The 21,832-nt window shown below is 38.5% G+C and overlaps 1 protein-coding gene across 2 annotated transcripts in view; it reads right to left on the bottom strand.

The window, feature by feature from the left end:
• The window catches only part of nrp2a (neuropilin 2a), a 108,072-nt gene that overhangs the window by 27,625 nt on the left and 58,615 nt on the right, over positions 1 to 21,832 (bottom strand). For both annotated transcript variants that reach the window (XM_052126537.1, XM_052126538.1), the window contains exons 8-12: positions 15,758 to 15,902; positions 14,561 to 14,910; positions 13,175 to 13,319; positions 2,961 to 3,044; positions 1,286 to 1,447 (exon numbers count right to left, since the gene is read on the bottom strand). In XM_052126537.1, coding sequence (XP_051982497.1) covers positions 1,286 to 1,447; positions 2,961 to 3,044; positions 13,175 to 13,319; positions 14,561 to 14,910; positions 15,758 to 15,902 — 886 coding nt within the window. The remainder of the gene's footprint in view (positions 1 to 1,285; positions 1,448 to 2,960; positions 3,045 to 13,174; positions 13,320 to 14,560; positions 14,911 to 15,757; positions 15,903 to 21,832) is intronic.

Below are 21,832 nucleotides of genomic sequence, written 5' to 3'. Positions count from 1 at the left end.
CTTAAAACAATTTGTGAATGGGGTAAACAAGCTTAATTCAAGAATAACAGCATTATCTCAAAAAGTCTAAATATCTTATGCAATTTAATATCTTATGTAAATGTATCTTGTTTTATGTATGTTTAGATTTTTTATTGGAAAACAAAACAAAATACTGAGTATGAAAATAATTTCTTGTAGCACGCTCAAGGCTATACATAACAGCCCATAACACACAGAGTGGCTTATTGCTTTCTTGATGTACTTTCAGTCCCTGCTATCAATAAAACAATAATTATTGAAGCATATCAACATTATTTCAGTGGTCACCGCTATGCCTTTTTCCTAATGTGCACTCTTAATTGCGATGTGTCATGGGACAGAAATAGAGGGACTGTGGCAGTGTTAGGGAGGAGTGAAAGCATGCCGAGCATTCGTTCTGTTTTCCTCTTCTAGATTTCATGGCAGCGGCTGACATGTGGAAAGCAGACTGTCGTGCAGAGAGGGAATCAGGTCACACAGTTTATGAGAGCATGTACTGGGTTAGAAAGGGAAATGGGACGTTAAGATAAAAAATGACATCATATTACTATGAGAAGAGGGCAAAAGACCTTGCGGAAAAGACCAGCATGAATCTCCATACTGGGACAGGATGGTTCATGCTGGTTTGAATGGCCACCAGCAAAACTTGTTGGATCAACATTAATTATTTATGGTAAAACTTGTTGATCATGGCAGTCGAGTTAGTTAAACTAGTTAAGGAGCCAGGGCTGGGTGATGATATGGAATACATAGAACATATTCAATATTATTTGGCTGGAAATATTAAATGAGCAAACTTCATGCATATCATGATTATATTAATGGTATAAGCCAGGTTCAGACCGGCACATTGTGTGAAGGCTCGTAAGTTTGTAGGAATTATTTTATGAGCGATATTTTGATAGCGTCTCTTATTTAAATCTCATTAAAAATTTGGGATTGTCAATTTATTGCCCGTTTCAATGAATAACTTCAATGACTTGTTTGTCTAATTGGTCAAAATAATAGCTTCTATCATTTCAGCTATGTTAAACAAAATTAATCGAGTGATAATAAATAAAAAGAGGCATGGGCCCCAAGATAAACAATTCATATTCTACTAATGCATATTTGTGTGAGAGATTGTTTGTGTATATGTAATGCTTTTGTGTATTTTAAGCATAAATATTCAGACAAAAGCCTACAGGCATGAATACCTTTCAGTGTGTGTGTGTGTGTGTGTGTGTTTGTGTGTGTGTTTGCGTGTGTGTGTGTTTGTACTCACTGCTGGAGCCCATGGAGAGGTCTTGACTCTGACCCAAGGCGATGGTTTTGCTGGAGCTGTGTAGAAGCCAGCTGAGGTCAGACTCCAGGTCAGGGGTCCAACCACACAAGCCTTGCTCAAAATCACACAGGCCTCTGTGATACGGCATAACAGCGCTGGTAACTGATGGAAAGAATACATCAATACATTTACATTAATATTCATCAACTCCAGCAAAACATTGGACAGCTAACGGCACTTTAAGCTAAATGGAACTCTGAACTTTGACTTCAACGTGCAAAAATACAGCAAGCAAATCAATTCTGCCAAAAAAAGACACTGTAAAAGTCTGGCGTGTCATATGTTCATAAAGTGTATAATACAATATACATTTTAAGTTGTTCTTAGAGAAATCTAACAAAATGTACTGAGGTTTATGCTAAAATAAGAAATAGTTAGAAAAACCAACTTAATGTCTTTCCTGATTGGCAAATATATATTTTTTCTTATTATAAGCATAAATGTTACAAATTTTGTTAGATTTCTCTGAAAACAAGACAAAGTATTATATGCCCAGGGCTGGATTGGTAATCTGGCATACCGGGTATTTTCCCGGTGGGCCGATGCACTTTGGGGCTGATCAGGGGCGGACTGGCCATCGGGAGAACCGAGCGGGATGGTGGGTCGGCCAAACGGGCCGAATGGGCTGTGATAAGCTAAAATGAGCCGCCGTGTTATGCAGAACGGACATATTCTTTCAGTTAAAGGGCCAGTTGCTATGTAAAATCCTGGGCCGATTTCTCTTCTCAGTCCTGCCCTGTTTATGTCATTTTGCTTCTCAATTTGTAAGAATGTTTAGATGGAAAACAAGAAATTGCTTTATTTTGGCAGTGCAAAAAAAAAAAAAAAAAAAAAAAAACAAAGATACATTTACTTGAGTAGCAAAATTACATTTATTTATAAGATATTTTGTCTTGTTTTTAGAGAAATCTACCAAAATGTTATAACATTTATGCTTATAATAATAATAATAATAATAATAATAATAAAAATATTTGCAAAAGGTAAAAAAAAAAAAATGTTTATTTTGTTTACTCCATTGGAAAATATTTACTCTTGTTTTTTTTGTTTTTTTTACGCAAAAAAGGATAAAAAACAAAAACAAAACTTTTTACCGGAAAGATTTTTACCGGAAGAAAAAAATACTTTGTAAGAAAATAATTTTCTGCAGTGTATATATGAAAATATATATATATATATATATATATATATATATATATATATATATATATATATATTTACTAAAGCAGGTAGCTACGAAGACTCAACAAATACTGAGTAATTTCAATTAAATTTTAAATAAATTCAATGAAATATTTCAAACACATATTTTCCATTAAGACTGCTGTCTTAATTTAGCTAGACTGCTAAATACAATTTTTGTGAAGCAAGTTTAATTCCATAAATTTGACATAGACCAAGGCAGAATTATACTAGTACATACTTGTGCAATGCAAATTTGCTTTTGCTGCCAGTTTCTTCCTATATAGAGGTTCCATTTCATTTCATAAGGTTTACAAACATTTTGACTTTTGGGGGTGGGGGGTTTCGGCCCCCCAAATGTATCCCCTTTTTGTGACATGTATTGTGAGTGCAAAAAATGCATGCAACATTATGTGATTAGATTGGAACTAACCTGGGCTGGGTTTATGGGTGGTGCTGGCTTCCACAGAGGAAGGCTGAGTTGGTTTGGTTGTCTCTATAGCTGGTGTGGAAGTTTCTGTGAGGTGAAAACACACAATTAATAACCATATCTTAACTCAAACCCTGATGCATTTCATTTAAAAATATCCAATCTGTTTTGTTTTCTGCACTCTGAATGGATTTCCCATAGCACACCAACTTCTGAGAACGTTTGCATTGAAAATGTTTGATGAAAATCATTAACATATTGCATGAATCATTTTAATTATACAGCCAGCCATGAGTCACATAGTCATAAATTAAATCATAACGTTCTGATCACTAAATTTAAGTCAAGGCAGAGATCCAAGGAAACATAAACTATGTGCACAGTATGCAATATATACACCCACATTAAAAAAAGCATAACATTTTGTCACTATACTGCCAAAGGGTCTTTGCATCTGTCTAAAATGATGGATGGCATTGCTTTAGGGTGAAAAAACAGACAAGACACGGGGTGTTGAATGACAACAACACATGTATACATACACACATACATACTGTATATTCATATACAGACAATAATGTGGGACATCCTCACATTCCATTACACTAACAACAAAAATGTTTGTTTTTTAGACATGTGTTTGGGCATGTACCATGGTTGTACCATGTCAGAAGTCCCTTGCAGGACCATGTAAAACCATGTTAAATGAATATGGCAATCATTAAGTAGATATTACCACTGTACCATGGTAACAACATAGTTCTTTTGGTTTACCATCTTTATGGATTGATACTTGGCATTATGATATTTACACACAACATTATAGAGAAACTTAAGCTCACACTTCATATTGTAGTATTTAAGGTACTTTTTGTCTATACATATGAGTACTTAATGATACAAATTAACTACATGTGATTAGCTATACAGAAATAGCAGAAATCTACGTAGCATAAGTCTCATTTGTCCTCCATTTAATCTCAAATGGCTCAACTGGTAGAGCATGGTGGTAGTAAGGGCAAGGTAATTGGTTTGATTCCCAAGGAACACACACTTCAATAAAATGTTAACCTCAACTGCATTATAAGTTGCCTTGCATTTGGCTGGTCAAATGCAAATACATGTCAATGTAATCAACTAATAGTTTACCCCAATTGTTCAGCAATCTTGTAAAACTGCCCAAGAAACAACTAAACTTCACATCAAGTGAAAACAGCCTGATCTACTAATGATTACGTGACTGTGCCGACATTTAGAAAAATGGTACTACATGGTTTCTTATTCAAATTGTGGCAGTTCCGAGGTTAAATGTCCACTGTGTGGCGCTATAAGCGAGTTACATTTTCTCCCAGACAATTTCATCAACAAAGCCAACCTCCCTACCCTAAACCTTAAACCTAACTGGTCATAAAAAGCAATTGTGACATGAAAAACGCCATTGATAAAGCAACCACATCTTTTTGTGGTGCTTCCTGAAACTTTAAGCTCACGAGTCAACTTGCATATGCTTCAGGACTTGTATCCCGGTCCTTTGCATCGCAAGTGCAATGCTAAATCAGTTGAGCTACCATGCAATTTAAACACACTTCATACATATTTAATTTCACCAAGAAAGTGCTGTGATATGCACAATGAGAAAAAGTACATAAAAGTAATTTCGCAAAAATGTAGGTATAGTAACGTGATTCCACGAGACTAGGTTAAGTATAAAGTTTGTTAAGGCTGTCATGACATATCCTTGACATGAGGGTGAGCGAATCATGGCAGAATCATTTTTGGGTGAACGATTCATTTAGAAAGCTCAGAAATGCACGGAACGGTCACTTTCACAATATTTTCTGCCTGGACAATGAATCGGTGCATACATGAATATTTTGAATTCATAAAAGGTGAGCCACAGCTGGTGATATTTGTCACTGTAATGCCATGGCCTTTTCTGAAGCAATTAGCCAGCCAGTACTACTACTGCCCTATGCTAACTGCCTCCCTCTCTGTTTCTCTCCTTCCCTCTGTCATTTTTTTCATATTCATCCACACCTGCAGTACCCGTACATTTGTTTTCTTTGTCTTCTGATTAAATTATCCTGCCACATACATACATGTGCAAACATTCACCATGCCGTTAAGATGCTCTGTCAGAGTTTAAAGGTCGGCGAGTGCCACGGTGTAATGATTTCGACCTTTCGGAGATATGACAGTTGTCTCAGCCCAACAGACAAGACAAATATCGGGAACGTTGTCACAAACTGACTTTCTGCTACCAGCGCACTCTCCAACAAGGCTGTTGCAAAAGGAAGGCAGCATAATTACGGTGCCTTCTAAGACACTGTATCTTATTTTGACCAAAAATACATTGTGAAAAGATCACAGCAAATATTCATCTGGTGGATGAGTTGAGAGAAACATCCTGACTGCTGGATTACATTAATCCGGTAATTCCAATATTTTTACACAGGGCAACTCACTAGGTTTTGAAACCTAAAATGTGTCTTGTAATAGATTGGGCATAACATTTTTTAAATAAAAGTGATAATAATTGTGAGGCCGTTAATGACACCAAACCTGCCTAGACATGTCTTGCCATAGCCGTTTTGATATGTGCAAGCGTAAATTAAATTTGAGAGTTATTTGTAAATTGTGGTCTTTTTATCATACAAAACGGATGGCTTCAGAAGACTCAGATGCAAATTTGCGAAACAATTGCTGCACTTTTGCGCATGGTATAGTATTTCAGCACGAAACACCTGCAATCTGGTTTAGGCAGGCACAATCAGTGCTAAAATTGCGCTGCGTCTTCAATAAGTAAATGAAGTCATTCCTTTCTGCGCAAACACTCCTCCTTTCTATTTAAATTAAAGGGATAGTCCACCCAAAAATGAAAATTATTTTACAATATTTAAGCAGTTTTTAAGCAAACTATAAATGATCACTTCCAGTCAGACATTGACGAATGGCTGAATTTACCCAAGTGCTCCAGTGACGTAAGTGCGTTGGCACATTCCTTCGACTAATTGATTGTTTGTCTGTCATGCGTCAGTTCATGTGCCATTGCGCTTACGTCACGGGAGCATTCGGGAAAATTCGGCCATTCGTCAACGCCTGACTGGAAGTGATCTTTTATAAAAAAGTGCTTAAATATCGTTCTTTTTCGCACACAACGTGATCGATTTGCTTTCGAAGACATCAGTGTCACCACTGGAGATAGGATGGATTATTTTTATGCTGACTATCTGTGCTTTTTGGACCTACAAATATCTAATCACCATCCACTCCAATTCTAAGGACCTGCTGAGCCTGGACCTTTTTCTTCAAATCTTCAAAACTGTTTTGCAGAAGAGAGCAAGTCATACACATCTCATCATTTTCATTTTTGAGTGTACTATCCCTTTAAGCTCATGATAGAATGCGCTTTATTTAAAAAAATAGTCTGAATCTCTATTGTGAAGTAATTCTGTAATCCGGCAGAGTGTGTCACATAACGGTGGTTTGGTGCATCCTCCGCTATATACGTGTCTGAAACCGCATACTGTCACAGTATTTATTGTATTTGATGAAGTATCAACGGCAGAATGATCTGCCGGCAAAACAGTATGTTCTTTTAGTTGTGCATGTGAGTAGTATGAAAAGAATATATCTGCTTTGGTTTTGTTAAACGAGCACCATTCAAGAACAAGGAACAATTATCTTGGTAAATATAGCATTTACAGTTGAGAAGAGGCATCCGACTAGCAATTCAACACTGTTCCTTTAAATCCAATGTTTTGAACGTGATGTCGCCACAGGTCCCGAGGGATTATGGGATCCGTTTATTGTCCACCCAATCCGCAATTCAGAATATCACCAGAAAAGTAGGTTATCTGCTTACTGCTTCATGAATACTGTGGATTCGGACATACTACTCCATTGGCATACTGTTTTGGCATACTTTATCGTAGAAATGTATGGATATCCGGATGCAATGATAGTATTTAGAATCGACCCGCGAGATATCGGAATTGCACGTGCAAATTGCGCCCAGCACAGATTTTATTGCCGTGTTTGTGCAATTGCCTGATCTGCATAATTTCTTTAGTGAATTGGCCGCTAAACCAGAGCAGAGAGCGCGTGCAAATAACCGCCGCTTTTAGCGTCTGCGAACAGTCGAACACTAGTCTTTCAAAGTATACTTAATTTTACTGCACACGCATACACAGGTGGTTGGTGCATGCATGCTATGACCAGGAGTTTAGACACATAAAGATCTTTTTATATTTCTTCAGACTGGAATCTCCTGACCGCCTCACTCACTCGTTCTTAATGTGCATATCCACTATTGTGTTTCCACCTTTGTCTTTTGATGTTTAGCACCAATTACATCTTCTTTTAGTCCTTCATGAACGCAATGGCTTAATTGTGAGTGTTGCCACCTTGTGGACCCATTAATTAGAGCTAATAATTCCAGATGCATGAACATACGCCACATGTGTTGTGTTGACAACATTTTTGTTACGCGTCGTGTATGCAGACACCTAGCGTTCGCATCTGAACAAAGTATACTTTGGGCTAACGGAGTATAGTGCACAAGCATGGAATGGACTATTTCAACAATGACTTTACGGTCTTTGAACATTCTAAAAAACATCTACTTTTAAGTTCAACGGAAGAAAGAAAGTCATTAGAGTTGGGAATGCCATGATGGTTAGAAAATGGGATTTCAATCGTTTCAATTAAGACTTCTCAGTTTTGGGTGAACTTATGTCTTTAATGTCAAATTAGGCATACATTAACTCTGTTAAATTAAGCAGCGTTAAAAAGTTTGAATTCATCCCAATGTTAAAATTAACCTCTATTCTCTCTTTTATATTGTTTGCATAACACAAACTAAGGCTATTACTGAATGCTACAAAATGCCTGGCTATCTCTTTAAAGCTGTCTCTTTAAACCATGCATGTACTGTAACTGTACACCTCATCGCGGGCAGCAGCCATAATGTGATTAAGACTAGCGGGAAGATCATTGCCTCTAGTGTGTGTATGTGTGCGTTAGTCTTTGAGTGTGTGTGTTTGTGTGTGTGTGTGCTTGTTGGAAGTAATGCGAAGCACTGCAAAGAAATGAAAGGATATTATTGATAGCAGCAATATGTCTTCCATCCATTCCATACCCCTTTCTCAACCCATCTTTCTCTTTTCTCTCTCTCTTTCCTCCTGTCATGTATCCTTTAGTCATATTCACACCATCTCTTTAGGAAAGCTGTCACATTGTTCTCCAAAGAACCTGATTCAGCATGAAATTTTGAATCAATAATAAAAAATAGATAAATAAATAAAGAACCCTCAATTATGCATAAAGATTCCCTGCCAATCAGAGCTTTGGCAAGACTGCAGAGAAAAGTAATGCATGCTGGGGAAATAAATAGCTGCCTTTAGAGCCCCATAATTCACTTGAGACCTGTGCAATGTGCTATATATCATATATGTTTTGATCGTGACAGGATGACCATTTTAAAACCCAAAGAAATGATAACATAGTTAAATACTGTATGACACACACTTAAGAGAGACTATAAAACATAAAAAGCTGAATTGATTATCCGATTTCAAAATGCTTTCAGTGAATCTAAATTGTATTTTCTAAAACAAATGTAACCTTAAGTATGAGCCATAGTAATAGTGATTCTTGCATTAGCAAACAGAACTAATATGCTCTTCGGTGTATATATCATACCACAATCACGAGCGAGAAAGAACAGAACGTTTAAAAGGACAGAGAGAGAGAGAAATAAAAATGTGTTTATCCACTAACATTTACATACTCTACAACAATATTTACATACTCTACAACAGCTGTAGTGTGGGATGAACATGTATAACATATGAACGAATGTGTGTCTGTGTGTGGGAGAGAGAACATAGGAAAGAGTGAAACATGGACTCTAATGAGAAACAGAGAGAGGAGGAGAGACATTTATACAGGCAACAACACTTCCCGAAAATTAGTGAGAAAAAGTTAAATAGAAAGTTCAAAATAGTATACAAAAGTGCATGCTATATATATATATATAGTATCAAAATACTATATAATCACTGCAGTGATTTCAGTACAGTACTTTATTTGATAAGTATGAGGGGTCTATTTCATTATCGCACCTAAAAGTAGAGCATACATTTGCATAAACACACACACTTATTCATGTGTCTGTGGCAGCTCTATAATAAATTATACAACACAGACAACTATTGGCATAGAATGTAGCTTTCTGATTATTACTGAACTTTGAGTGTGTTTGTATTTTCCATGTTTATACAGATGTGGGAGTGTGTTAATGTGCGTTGATGCTCTGGTGAATCCATTCATTTGAGACAAATAATCTGTAATCTACAAATAATTTAAATTAAAGCTCAGTACCCCTTCATTGACACAAAACCAAAGATGTGTACCAAAGACTAAATATAATTTAAAATTATAATTTATATTGTAATATCTCTGACATACAAAATGAAAAGAGGAAGTTGCCGGTAATGATGTTTATTCATCAACAACAACAAAAATAAAAGCAGGTAAACTAAAAACAAACTGTTAACTATACAGGGGACCATTTAACGGGGTACAAACTATTTTATCATTCGTTTTCATAATTTTAGTAGATAGTATACAATAAACATGTGGGTCTGACAATAATAATAATTAAAAAAAAAAATAATAATATATATATATATATATACACACTCACCTAAAGGATTATTAGGAACACCTGTTCAATTTCTCATTAATGCAATTATCTAATCAACCAATCACATGGCAGTTGATTCAATGCATTTAGGGGTGTGGTCTTGGTCAAGACAATCTCCTGAACTCCAAACTGAATGTCAGAATGGGAAAGAAAGGTGATTTAAGCAATTTTGAGCGTGGCATGGTTGTTGGTGCCAGACGGGCCGGTCTGAGTATTTCACAATCTGCTCAGTTACTGGGATTTTCACGCACAACCATTTCTAGGGTTTACAAAGAATGGTGTGAAAAGGGAAAAACATCCAGTATGCGGCAGTCCTGTGGGCGAACATGCCTTGTTGATGCTAGAGGTCAGAGGAGAATGGGCCGACTGATTCAAGCTGATAGAAGAGCAACTTTGCCTGAAATAACCACTTGTTACAACCGAGGTATGCAGCAAAGCATTTGTGAAGCCACAACATGCACAACCTTGAGGCGGATGGGCTACAACAGCAGAAGACCCACCGGGTACCACTCATCTCCACTACAAATAGGAAAAAGAGGCTACAATTTGCAAGAGCTCACCAAAATTGGACAGTTGAAGACTGGAAAAATGTTGCCTGGTCTGATGAGTCTTGATTTCTGTTGAGACATTCAGATGGTAGAGTCAGAATTTGGCGTAAACAGAATGAGAACATGGATCCATCATGCCTTGTTACCACTGTGCAGGCTGGTGGTGGTGGTGGTGTAATGGTGTGGGGGATGTTTTCTTGGCACACTTTAGGCCCCTTAGTGCCAATTGGGCATCGTTTAAATGGCCACCATGTACCCATCCTCTGATGGCTACTTCCAGCAGGATAATGCACCATGTCACAAAGCTCGAATCATTTCAAATTGGTTTCTTGAACATGACAATGAGTTCACTGTACTAAAATGGCCCCCACAGTCACCAGATCTCAACCCAATAGAGCATCTTTGGGATGTGGTGGAACGGGAGCTACGTGCCCTGGATGTGCATCCCACAAATCTCCATCAACTGCAAGATGCTATCCTGTCAATATGGGCCAACATTTCTAAAGAATGCTTTCAGCACCTTGTTGAATCAATGCCACGTAGAATTAAGGCAGTTTTGAAGGCGAAAGGGGGTCAAACACAGTATTAGTATGGTGTTCCTAATAATCCTTTAGGTGAGTGTATATATATAGAAGCACTAAGCGCAGCGCAATGCCTTAACAGTTAAGCGATTTTACTTCATTGCCATGCCCATTGACTTTGCACTTATGAGTTAAGGCTTAACTCATAATTGCAAAGTCAATGGGCATGGCCATGAAGTATTGGTATTTTCGGCATGTTTGCGCTAAGTCTGGCGAAATCACGCGCACAATGCGCTAATCAGGTCAATGGAGGTTTTTCTCCATGACGTCTCTGTCCTATTATACAGTCCATTCCCTGTCAAGCACCAGCGACATATAATGTTTACAAGTTTTTACATTGCTGTGTAGAACAAGTGCTAAAACGGTGCTGTCTCTTTAAGAGTATCAGCTGTTCAGTGTTTTGTTTTGGTGGATGAGCACATATTGAAAACAGTGAAAATGCATGGCTTCTTTACTATAATATAATGTTTGATTTTTTGTATTGTTTTGATCAACAACTGACTGTTGAGAACAGAAATTATATTAAAAGAGACATTATTAGTGACAAATGGATTGCATGGATTTAGTCTTTGGACACACATTATTTATTACAGGTTGAGGCAAATCAAAATTTTCCTCAACATATAGTGAAAGAATCTCGGTGCTGAACGTTGCGTATTAAAAGATCTTAGGATTTTAAGAATAGATATCAATGTCGTTTAAATGAAGATCATGATTAAACAGGAAATCTATGTTTTCACTTAGCCCTAATTAGGGTGTGATTCGTGGAAATCAGTCATAAAGAGTTCATTTTAAAATGTGGAATGTCATGGAATTTTATATATTTGGGATAAAATTTATATATGAATGCAAAAATAATAAAATTAAAATTGTCATATGTCCTAGTGTGATGATTAAACCACAAAAGGCTGTGATTTAATTAAATAAATATGCAGTCTACATGTGCTCTGGACTTCAAAATGAATATTTTTTTACCAAATCCAATACATACAACACCGGCCCCTTTTGCAGTGACATAAACATAACAAATAATAATAATAATAATAATAATAATAATAATTGAAAAAATCAACCATCACCTCTAGATAATGTAACACAAATCTCATTATTTTTTGATTCAACAAACAGCTTCAACAGCAATCGTCAAGGATATTATTTGATGTTCTTTCCTTTCAGAATTTGGACATGAACTTTATTACCACCTGCTAGTGATATCTCCACACTGCAAATGCAAGAATTGAATTTGGACTTTACGCTGAGCTAAGGGATGGTACTGAAACGTCTAGCGCAATTACCAAATTCTTAGGAAAATAACAAATTGTGCTTTTCGCCAATTCATTTACATACACCTACAGTTTGCGTGCCTTCACCCACAGTAGCGCAAACACTTCCACCCATGCCCATTTGCGCTGGCACAAAAATTGCGCTTAGAATTAGCACTCTCACGAGAATTGGTTAAGACGTTGCGGACGGTCGTAGCTCGTTGCGCTGTGCTTTGCACACTCATGAAAACAGAGCCCCATAGATATACACAATGTCTCAAACTGTTCTCAGATTTGCCAAGATCCCAGAATCAGAGATTTCAAATGAACTCAGATTTGATAATCAAATGAATCCAAAAACCAATAATCTGAGCTATGATAACCACATAAATTGTATAGCTCGATACTCTTAGTTTATGTCAATGACTGCCTTTTTAGTTTTTAGGAGAAACTTCTGTTGATCCTTAAACACATCTGAAATTCCATTAAGTGTTTTGAGCTATGAAAGAACAACCTCTGAGCTACAATATTGTCCTTTGAGCTGGCAGATTGACAACTTCAGCTATTTCAGTCTCTACCTGTCCTCTCTTTCATGGTTGTTGTCTCCCATCAACTTTGCTTAATAGACAATCACTGTTTCCATGTTTCCATTTTGTCTTCATCTCAGTATATCCATTTTTATACCTCCCCTTTTTAAATGAAAAACACAATGTTTAGACTGCAATGCCTTTTAGCTGATGGTGCATTTCTGAGTGGCAGTCTGTTTTTAAAGACTGTGAATAAATGTCATCGTACAACTGGAACTTCTCAATAAACAGTTAGAAATTGTAATATTTCACATCAAGTGTGGCTTCATGTGTCCTGTGTGTAAGTGAGCCTGAATGTGATTTTGTCCAGAATTACTAGTTTACCAGCAAATGTTTTTGTTTTGTATGCTGATATGGTGACCAGGCAATTTAACAAGTTCAACCAGCAAGACTTGAAGTTTGGTTTCTTGGAGCTAAATCTTACTACACAAGCTAGATCAGCACACAACTATCGTGAACTAGTACAAACCCACACGAACCAGCATGTAAATTCATTCTGGTCTAAAATTGTCTTTTTAGTAGTGTCCTACCTGGCAGGTTGCAGCCTAAGACTTCCATTCTCATTCCAATACCAGCAGGAGACCATCGTTCTGGATAGATACGGATAAACTGGGCAGGAACCTCCTCAAAACGTCTCAGTTCTGGGGTGTCATAGTGTGTGTTCCCTTCAAAAAGCTACAAAAATTAAAGATATTACACATTAATATAATAGCACACTGAATGTGAATGGGGTCTGGTTAGTTGGTAGATGAAGAATTTGGATTGCACGTTTAGTTTGCTTTTTTCACACAGCTTCTATATGCTCCATATGGTCATTTATTGTCATTAGCTGGTCCAGGATGGTTTAGATGACATTTCAGCTGGACTACCTGCTGGTGGACCTGGTTTTGACTTGGCAGACCATATTGGTCAAGCTAGTTAGAGCTGGTAGACCATCTTGGACTAGCAACAAGCTGGCTACTATGTTCCAAAAAACAGATGGACTACACAGTTTGTGAACCTGGTTTTAATATAGTAGACATCATGGTCAAGATAGTAGTAGGTGGTAAACCATCTTGGACCAGCAACAAACCAGCTGGACTACACCGTTACAACAACAAAGATGGTAAACCTGGTTGACAATCATAATCAAGGTGATTGGAGCTGGTGTACACCATTTTGGACCAGCAACAAATCAGCTGGACTACACCAACTACACAGTTGGTGAACCTGGTTTCAACCTGGTGGACAATGATAGTCAAGGTGGTAAGAGGTGTAGACCATCTTGAACCAGCTACAAAGCAGCTGGACTACACAGTTGTTGAACCTGGTTTTAAGCTGGAAGATCATCGTGGTCAAGGTGGTAAGAGCTGGTAGACCATATTGAACCAGCAACAAACTAACTGGACTACACAGTTGGTGAACCTGGTTGTAACCTGTTAGACCATCATAGTAAAGGTGACTGGAGCTGGTAGACCATCTTGGACCAGCAAAAAGCCAGCTGGACCACACAGATGGTAAACCTGGTTTCAACTTTGTTCACGATTATTTTCAATTGGTAAGAAGTGGTAGACCATCTTGGACCAGCAACAAACCAGTTGGACTACACAGTTGGTAAACCTCATTTCAACTTTGTTGACAACCATAGCCAAGGTGGTAAGAGCTGGTAGACCATCTTGAACCAGCAACGAACCAGCACAGTTGGTGAACCAGTTTCAACAACGTAGACCACCATGGTCACGGTGGTTGGAGTTTGATCAGCAACAAACCACTTACCATGTTTCATGACAAGCTTTACCACATTAAGCTAGTATGACCAAGTCTCTTGGGTCTTACTGTATGGCCAGTTCCTCTCCATAATGTTTCTTTATAAAGTGATAAACATTATATAAATGCCAGTTTTACTACATATCTGGAGACATGTTCTGGAGACACACCTTAGGCATACTAGTCTTGCTGTCCATCACAAAGTTCCAGTCTTTCCCATTAAGGCTGTGTGCCAGTCGGTACTTCCGGACAAAAGCCCGGTTCTCAGAGCTGGTCCCTCCCTCTCCACTTCGTGCTCCTTGGGTTATCACTCCTCGCACTGTCTTTGGAATCCCAAGGTCCACCTGAAGCCATTCTTCCCCAGCAATAGGCTGAGCTGGTCCAGGGAACCACCCTGATCTGCTGGCCACCAGACGCACTGCTCCGGGGGCCCAGTGGAGGTCCCTAACTGATGAGGCTGAGATCTGGGAATCAGGGAGGAGCCCAGAAAGCATTCCCTGGAGTTCAGAACAAGGAGCATCTGAGAGAAAAGAGAGGGAGTGAAATAGACAATCAGTATATTGAAATGTGCAGTTATATGTTATATGTGTTATAGCAGGTTTTTGCGTAGTCAAGCTACAGTCTTAATCCGTCCAAGTTCAGTATACAAGACACAATGAGTAATCAAATATTTGAAGGACAGACAACAAATACGCCAGGTTACATCCATGTTGCATGTCACCTCTGTCTTTCGGAGCATGCAAACAAAGCAGAGTTAAATTGTGGTTCTGAATGAAGCCAAGCTACAATCGAATTGTCTAGGTCTTTTAGTTCTATTTTAAATAAAAATAGACTGGTGCGATTTCAGTTGGACTAATGCGTTTAAATGGCATTTTAAAAAGATCAATTATTGTTGTAGTCTGAATGAAACAGATTTAAAGTGCATGTTGACATACTGAATGAGTTCAGTTTAGAATGTCGAGATCCCAAAAAGGGATGTTAAGCTAAAAATATATACAATAAATGATCATTTCAAGCAAATAGTCACTTATGTAGGTGCTTTTCACACTGGTAGCATTGCACACTATTTGTTGCCACATAGCAACCGAAATTCAAGGAGAGTTTGCCATTTGAGTTGACATGAACAAAAGCAACCATTGGTGATTTTAAATAGTTGAGCTGTGTTCAACTTTATAAAATTTGGCGAGTACCAGTGAAAGTGTGAAGCTCATGTGATCCACCTCCTGATCCATTTGGAAAATGTTTATATGTTGAATAATAAACAGCTACATGTTACAGTATGTTAGCTAGCCACACGCTAGCTCCACACAACATGTATTCATTTTAAAATAAATAAAGATATGAAGATGATGCAAACAAGCTCATACCTGTAATCTGGCAACCATAAAGCTCGAATCGTAGTGCGATTCCATTATTCCACGTCTGCGGTCGAATACGAACAAAGCGGGCAAGAACAGGCTGAGGAACCCGGTTCAGAACCACCTCAGATGGGTCAGTATTGGCATGGAAAATCTGTAAAGGAAGCAAACAAACATCATTGATTGGATTTGCTCTAGCATTGCCAAAACTACACATTGAATTTTTTTTATGTACATTAAAAATGACCTATTAGCATGACAGAAAGCTTCTTTTATCTTTGTTATTGTCTATACTTTCAAAGTCAGTCTAGTTAAGGATGAGGACATTATTGGCTGCTATGAGAAAACATAACTATGTCCCTCTCGCTCTCACTCTGTCTTTCTCTCTTGGTCACATACAAGACATCCCACATAGATAAGGACTAGATAATAATGAAGAGTGAAAACGAGATAAGGGAGGAACTTCCCACGTAGAGATGAATGGTTGTCAGATAACCAACTGTCAACTCATGTGACCTCCATATAAGGAAAAAACAACATGGTTGCATAAATGTATTACAACATGATATACGAGCTTACTAAAGCTGGAAGAGAAGAATTATCACTGGACAGGGGTAAACATTGTTTCTATGGTTACTGAAAGTAGCACTATAGCATAATATACAGTAAACACCCAATACATTTTGTATGATAACAAGTTTAAAGTGAGTGAGATGGTTCATCAGATCTTTTTTGAAGGTTTGTAGATACTCGCTTATAAAGGAGCATGTTTATACAATCCCAACCATCGAAGAGATAGCGGAAAATAAACAGTTGACATCTCTACCAATTTCACCCCATCTGTGCATCTACCTTCCTATCAAGCTGTGCCCTTGCCTTGAATAGACAGGAGGCTTAAACATGCAACAGTTGAAAACGGTTAAAAAAAGATGACCCTCTATAAAATACACACATAAATGTGGTTCTTCTGCCCATGTGGGAGGTTTGAGCTGTGTCGGATGCCTCTTAACCAACCGAAAACATTCCTCACATGAGATCAAGTGTAACAGAGGCCAAGCCGAGCCTTAAGGGCCCTCAAAAGGAACACACACACACACACACACCCTGATATCCAGACTCACTTACAAAGCCGTGACTATGACCGACACCAGTTAGGCAGTGAAACTGACTGATAAAGTCAAGTGGCACTAGAAAAAGCAGTGGATTAGACAGACTCAAACAACGCGTCTACTGAGCAAGTTTTCAATACCGTTGAATTTCCTCCCTATTCCTTTACCAAAAGGTCTAAACCTCCTTCATCCCCATTGTTTATCTAATCCTCTCCATCCAGTGCCTGTCAGAAGGTGAGGGGAGATAAAGAGACCCAAACACAGAGGGAAACACTCAATGAGGTTATTAACAACAGAGTCTGTATACAAGGACAGGTGCACCTGGCACCAGCTGCAGAGAGCAGAGACAAAAGGCTATAGCCAATCAACAGGCTAAGGAATGACTGTGTTAGTATGATGAGGGCATGCGTTGTCGAAGTCAGGAGCAATCTGAGGAGAGTCCGTTGAAGCAGGTGTGGTGCAAAGCAAAGTCCAGGCGAGTTACTCCCCTGACACACGGGCAGAGACCGAGGAATCCTCCTCCAAGAGAACTGAGCAACAATACAGGTGAAGGCGATGGCGTACAGGAAGGCAACCACATCTCTAGAGACAGGCAACCAACAGACACACAAGCAATCTCCAACTAGACAAGATAGCACGGTTAACACTTGACAGCAAACAATAAACTGGCAAAGAAAGAGGGGAAACATAAGGCATAAGTAGGGAGTGCAATCAGTGTGAAACAGGTGGAACAGGGAAGTAAATCATTGGCATGATCAACACCTCCCCGGGAACGATCAGCGCTCCCATGGAAATGCTTATCACGCGTGCCGGCTCCACCTGTGAGACACGAGGGAGAGAGAAAAACAAACAACAGTAGGAGCCGGCACAAATGCCGGAACCGTGACAGTACCATATGGTGATCTCCTTGAGAGGGACTCCCTTCCAAAAATACAATAGCAGCTATATATTTTTATGTAAAGACCCATTTTCACGGTTTGAGAAATAGTAAGTGTACATTTATACGGACATGTTTTTTTGCTAAATTAAATAACTGACAATATATCATCATTGTACTAATGCCTAAACATTGTACATTGAAATATCAACTGGAAATATTTAAATTGTATTAAACTGACAGTGTATTAATAGAATAAGTACAATTAATATGATTTCAGATCTGTCTTTAGAAACAAGGGTGAAATGAAAGTAATATCGAATTTGGTAAAACTGCTTAACATATTTAAGTTAATATATAACAACAGATATGTCTCAATAATATTTGTAGATATTCTTAAGTAATGTTTACATGTATAATTGCTGTCATAATTGTTCTGAAACGTCTGATTATTGTCTCTAAAAATGTTTAAACATGAACAGATTTACGTTTTTACATGCTGTCAATACGTTGCTATTGTACGCTTCAATGTCTATGCAAACATTTAATAATGTATGTGTGATAGAAACACATTTTACGTATGAATACCTGCTAATGGGCTCACGCTGCTCCATCTATCTGGGCTCTGGGCAGAGTAATGCATATGGAACAATCATTTTTTTGCTGAATTACACTGAAGGCTACAAATGCTCTATCAACTCTGAGTGTGTATGTGTGTGAGTGTGTGTGTGTGTGTTCCCAATAGGGGAATAGTGAAGGGTCACACTCATAATGCTTCAATGATGCAGTGACAGAAGGGAGGGGGGCTTTCTCAAGCCCTTCTTTTAAAATGCTTATGTTGAGTGTGTTGTGGCTGGTGAAGCCAGACAGACAGACAGCAGACGAATGACCCCTTTCCAGACGCTTCAACAAGATGCAGTCAGCCATTCACTCTCTGCAAAAAACATCTACCTATCTCCACAGAGTTAACCAATAACGATGGAATAGTAGACAGACTTTAAACGAAAGAGATAAAAGAAGAGGACTGGGAGGTTTGGAAGATGATAAAAAAAGCAATATAAATCTAAATGCAACAAATTTACGCATTATACATTTTTCAACTTGTGTGGCCAATATGTCGTACAATTGCCGTATTGCCGTGCTAAGCAGGCAAAATGTAATTGCCATAAAAAGCATGGGTTTTAAAAATGAGACATGATTCCGAGACCTTAAAAAAAGTATAACATATTGAACGAACTGTATTACCGCTTATTGCAGCCTTGTTTACTTTTGCACAAAACAACATATGGTGTGTCTAAGGTCTATAAGGTCTATATGACACAAAAGAAGACTTCATAAAGGTGTAGATCAAACACAAGATGGAGCAAAATAAAGAAATATGGTACCGTTTAAAAGTGGTCAAAGGAGTCAGGGATCAACTTGTTTAAAGTTAATGCATTCAGGTTCTCTTCACCTAATGACATCAGAGATTCCATCAGTGCTTCAACTGTTATCTTTGACCCCCCCCCCAATAAGCCTAGTTCCACAGTTCAAAGGTTAATTAAGCTCATAAAGTGATTCTGGCCTTTAGATGCAGACAAGTACAAACTTGAAATGTTGAAGTTAAAAGTGTGTTTATATATGTTGATCAAACCAGATTCATCTGACTCTTAATTGTTTTTGTATTTTAATAAATACCCCTTTAGTACACCACATTGAATCAACCAATACATTTTGAGTGTTAACCCTGTTTTTCTAAGCCGATCTTAAAGAGGTGTTCCATATTGAAAATATGTTACATAATAGATGGAAACGGAAGCAACTTTCCTATAAACTGTTTAAGCATTAAGCTATTCAATGTCATCAACAACACCAAAGTCTGCCTGACAACAAGAGAGTTGTGGTGGGACAACCCGCAGCGAAGTGGTTCCGCCCACCCAGCTGAAGTAGAACGCTAGTCCTTAAATAATTAAACCTGCCATGTTGTGTCTCTACGAGTGATAGATCATGAAATTATAAAGACCCCCTCAAAGGAGGTGTGTGCGTTTGCGAAACCTGCATGGGTCCGTCTCCACCCCTGAGCCGGTCAGACGTCCCATGCACACTGCTAAGGGACAAAAGGTCTGGCAGTGTTTAAGTATTGATGAAAGTCATGAAAGATCACATCTAATGCAAGACGGGAGTGGGGAAAACAAGGTGAGGAAAAAGTAAATGGGTCATTTGCTATCAAACGGTCAACGCTTGATGGCTAGTGTGCAGGTAGGTCTTCAATTTCTTTCTTTTGAGGGCCAAGATATCCAACTGTAAAGTAAAAGTATAGCCACAAGGCATAAACATTCTGGTATGGACATGATTTTATTGTGATAAAATCAGGGATTTACCAGCGTTACAGATTATAGGGTTTACCCAGTTATGTTGCCATGACAACAAAATTGTAATTTTGGATATACCTTTACATAGATAAGGTAACAAATTTATTTTATCACACTAAAATCATGTTAACACGTATAATGTTTAGATCTTGTGACTATACTTTTAAAACAGTGTGTATTTAATGTTTATGGACTGGCCCCGTTCATTGTGAGTGCCTTACTGTAACCGCATTATGTTTTTAAAATAAATGAAGGACGAGTCTAATTATTTTTGTAGCAAGCAACATTTTATATATATATGGTAAGCCAGGTTCTTGTAGTCAACATGTTAAATGCAGGAGAAATGGGCAGAATTAAAGACCTGAGCGACTTTGACAAGGGCCAAATTGTTATGGCCAGCAGTGGTGAGTACCTACTGACAGTGGTCCGAGGAGGGTACAAACCACAAACCAGCGGCAAGGTGTTGGGCGCCCAAGACTCACCGATGCGTGAGGCCAACGAAGGCTATCACATCTGCTCTGAACCGAAAGAAGGTCTAAAGTGCAACAAGTCAGAACATTTTAAGGATGATTTAAAGAGGAATGTGTCACAAGACACCTTTCTGCCATCGAAAGTGCCTACAATGGGAACGCGAACGTCAACACCGGATCTTGGAGCAGTGGAAGAAGGTTGCCAAGTCTGATGAGTCCTGTTTTCTTTTGCATCATGTGGATGGCCGTGTAAGTGTGTGCCATTTACCTAAGGAAGTGATGGCACAGGATGCACTGTGGGAAGACAACAAGCTAGTGGAGGGAGTGTGATGCTTTGGGAAATGTTCTGCTGGGAAACACTGGGTCCGGCCATTCATGTGGGGGTCAATTTGACACGTGCCACCTACCTAAACATCATTGCAGACCAGGTACATCCCTTCATGTGATGGTGTTCCCTGATGGCAGTGACCTATTTCAACAGGATAATGCTCCCTGCCACACTGCACATATTGTTCGGGAATGGTTTGTGGAACATAATGAAGATCAAGGTGTTGCCCTGGCCTCCAAATTCCCCAGATCTCAATCTGATTGAGCATCTATGAGTACTGGGCCAACAAGTCCGATCCATGACGGCTCCACCTTGCAACTTAAAGGACTTGAAGGATCTGCTGCTAATGTCTTAATGCCAGATACCACAGAACGTCTTCAGAGGTCTTGTAGAGTTCATGCCTTGGCGGGTCGGCGCTGTTTTCTGGATATATATGGTAGTCTCATGTTTTTTTAATACATACATATCATTAATACCAGAGTATTTTTTGAAGTATCTTGGCGTTCCATGTAAATATCTTGGTGTGAATATGGAAATCAATCAGTATTATGTTATGCATCAAAATACTGTGGTATTTCTATTTGATACAATCATTTTACCATGGTAATGCCATAGTACGGTATCCTGTCGTACCCACCAGGCTTCATTACTAGCTTAACCAGCAAGGCATTGTAAACTGGTTTCATCAGCACTTTTTCATGATGAAAAACAAGGCTATGTTTATCTACAAGTTAGACCCGCGCCAAACCAGCAATAACCAGCATAGAAATTCATGCTTAGCTAACTGGGTCGTTTTAGCAGTGCTTTTCACAATCCATCTTTCATTCTTCTCTTCGTCCACCTGTTCTCCCTCACTTCTCTCTAGATGAAGATGTTGACAGGAGGAGCTGGTTCCATTTGGCTGTTCACCAGCACTGAGCATCATCTTGAAGAAAGGAAAACAGACTGT

This window comes from Xyrauchen texanus, chromosome 5, assembly GCF_025860055.1.
Source record: "Xyrauchen texanus isolate HMW12.3.18 chromosome 5, RBS_HiC_50CHRs, whole genome shotgun sequence".
Taxonomy (NCBI): domain Eukaryota; kingdom Metazoa; phylum Chordata; class Actinopteri; order Cypriniformes; family Catostomidae; genus Xyrauchen; species Xyrauchen texanus.
This window is presented reverse-complemented; position numbering and strand designations above follow the sequence as displayed.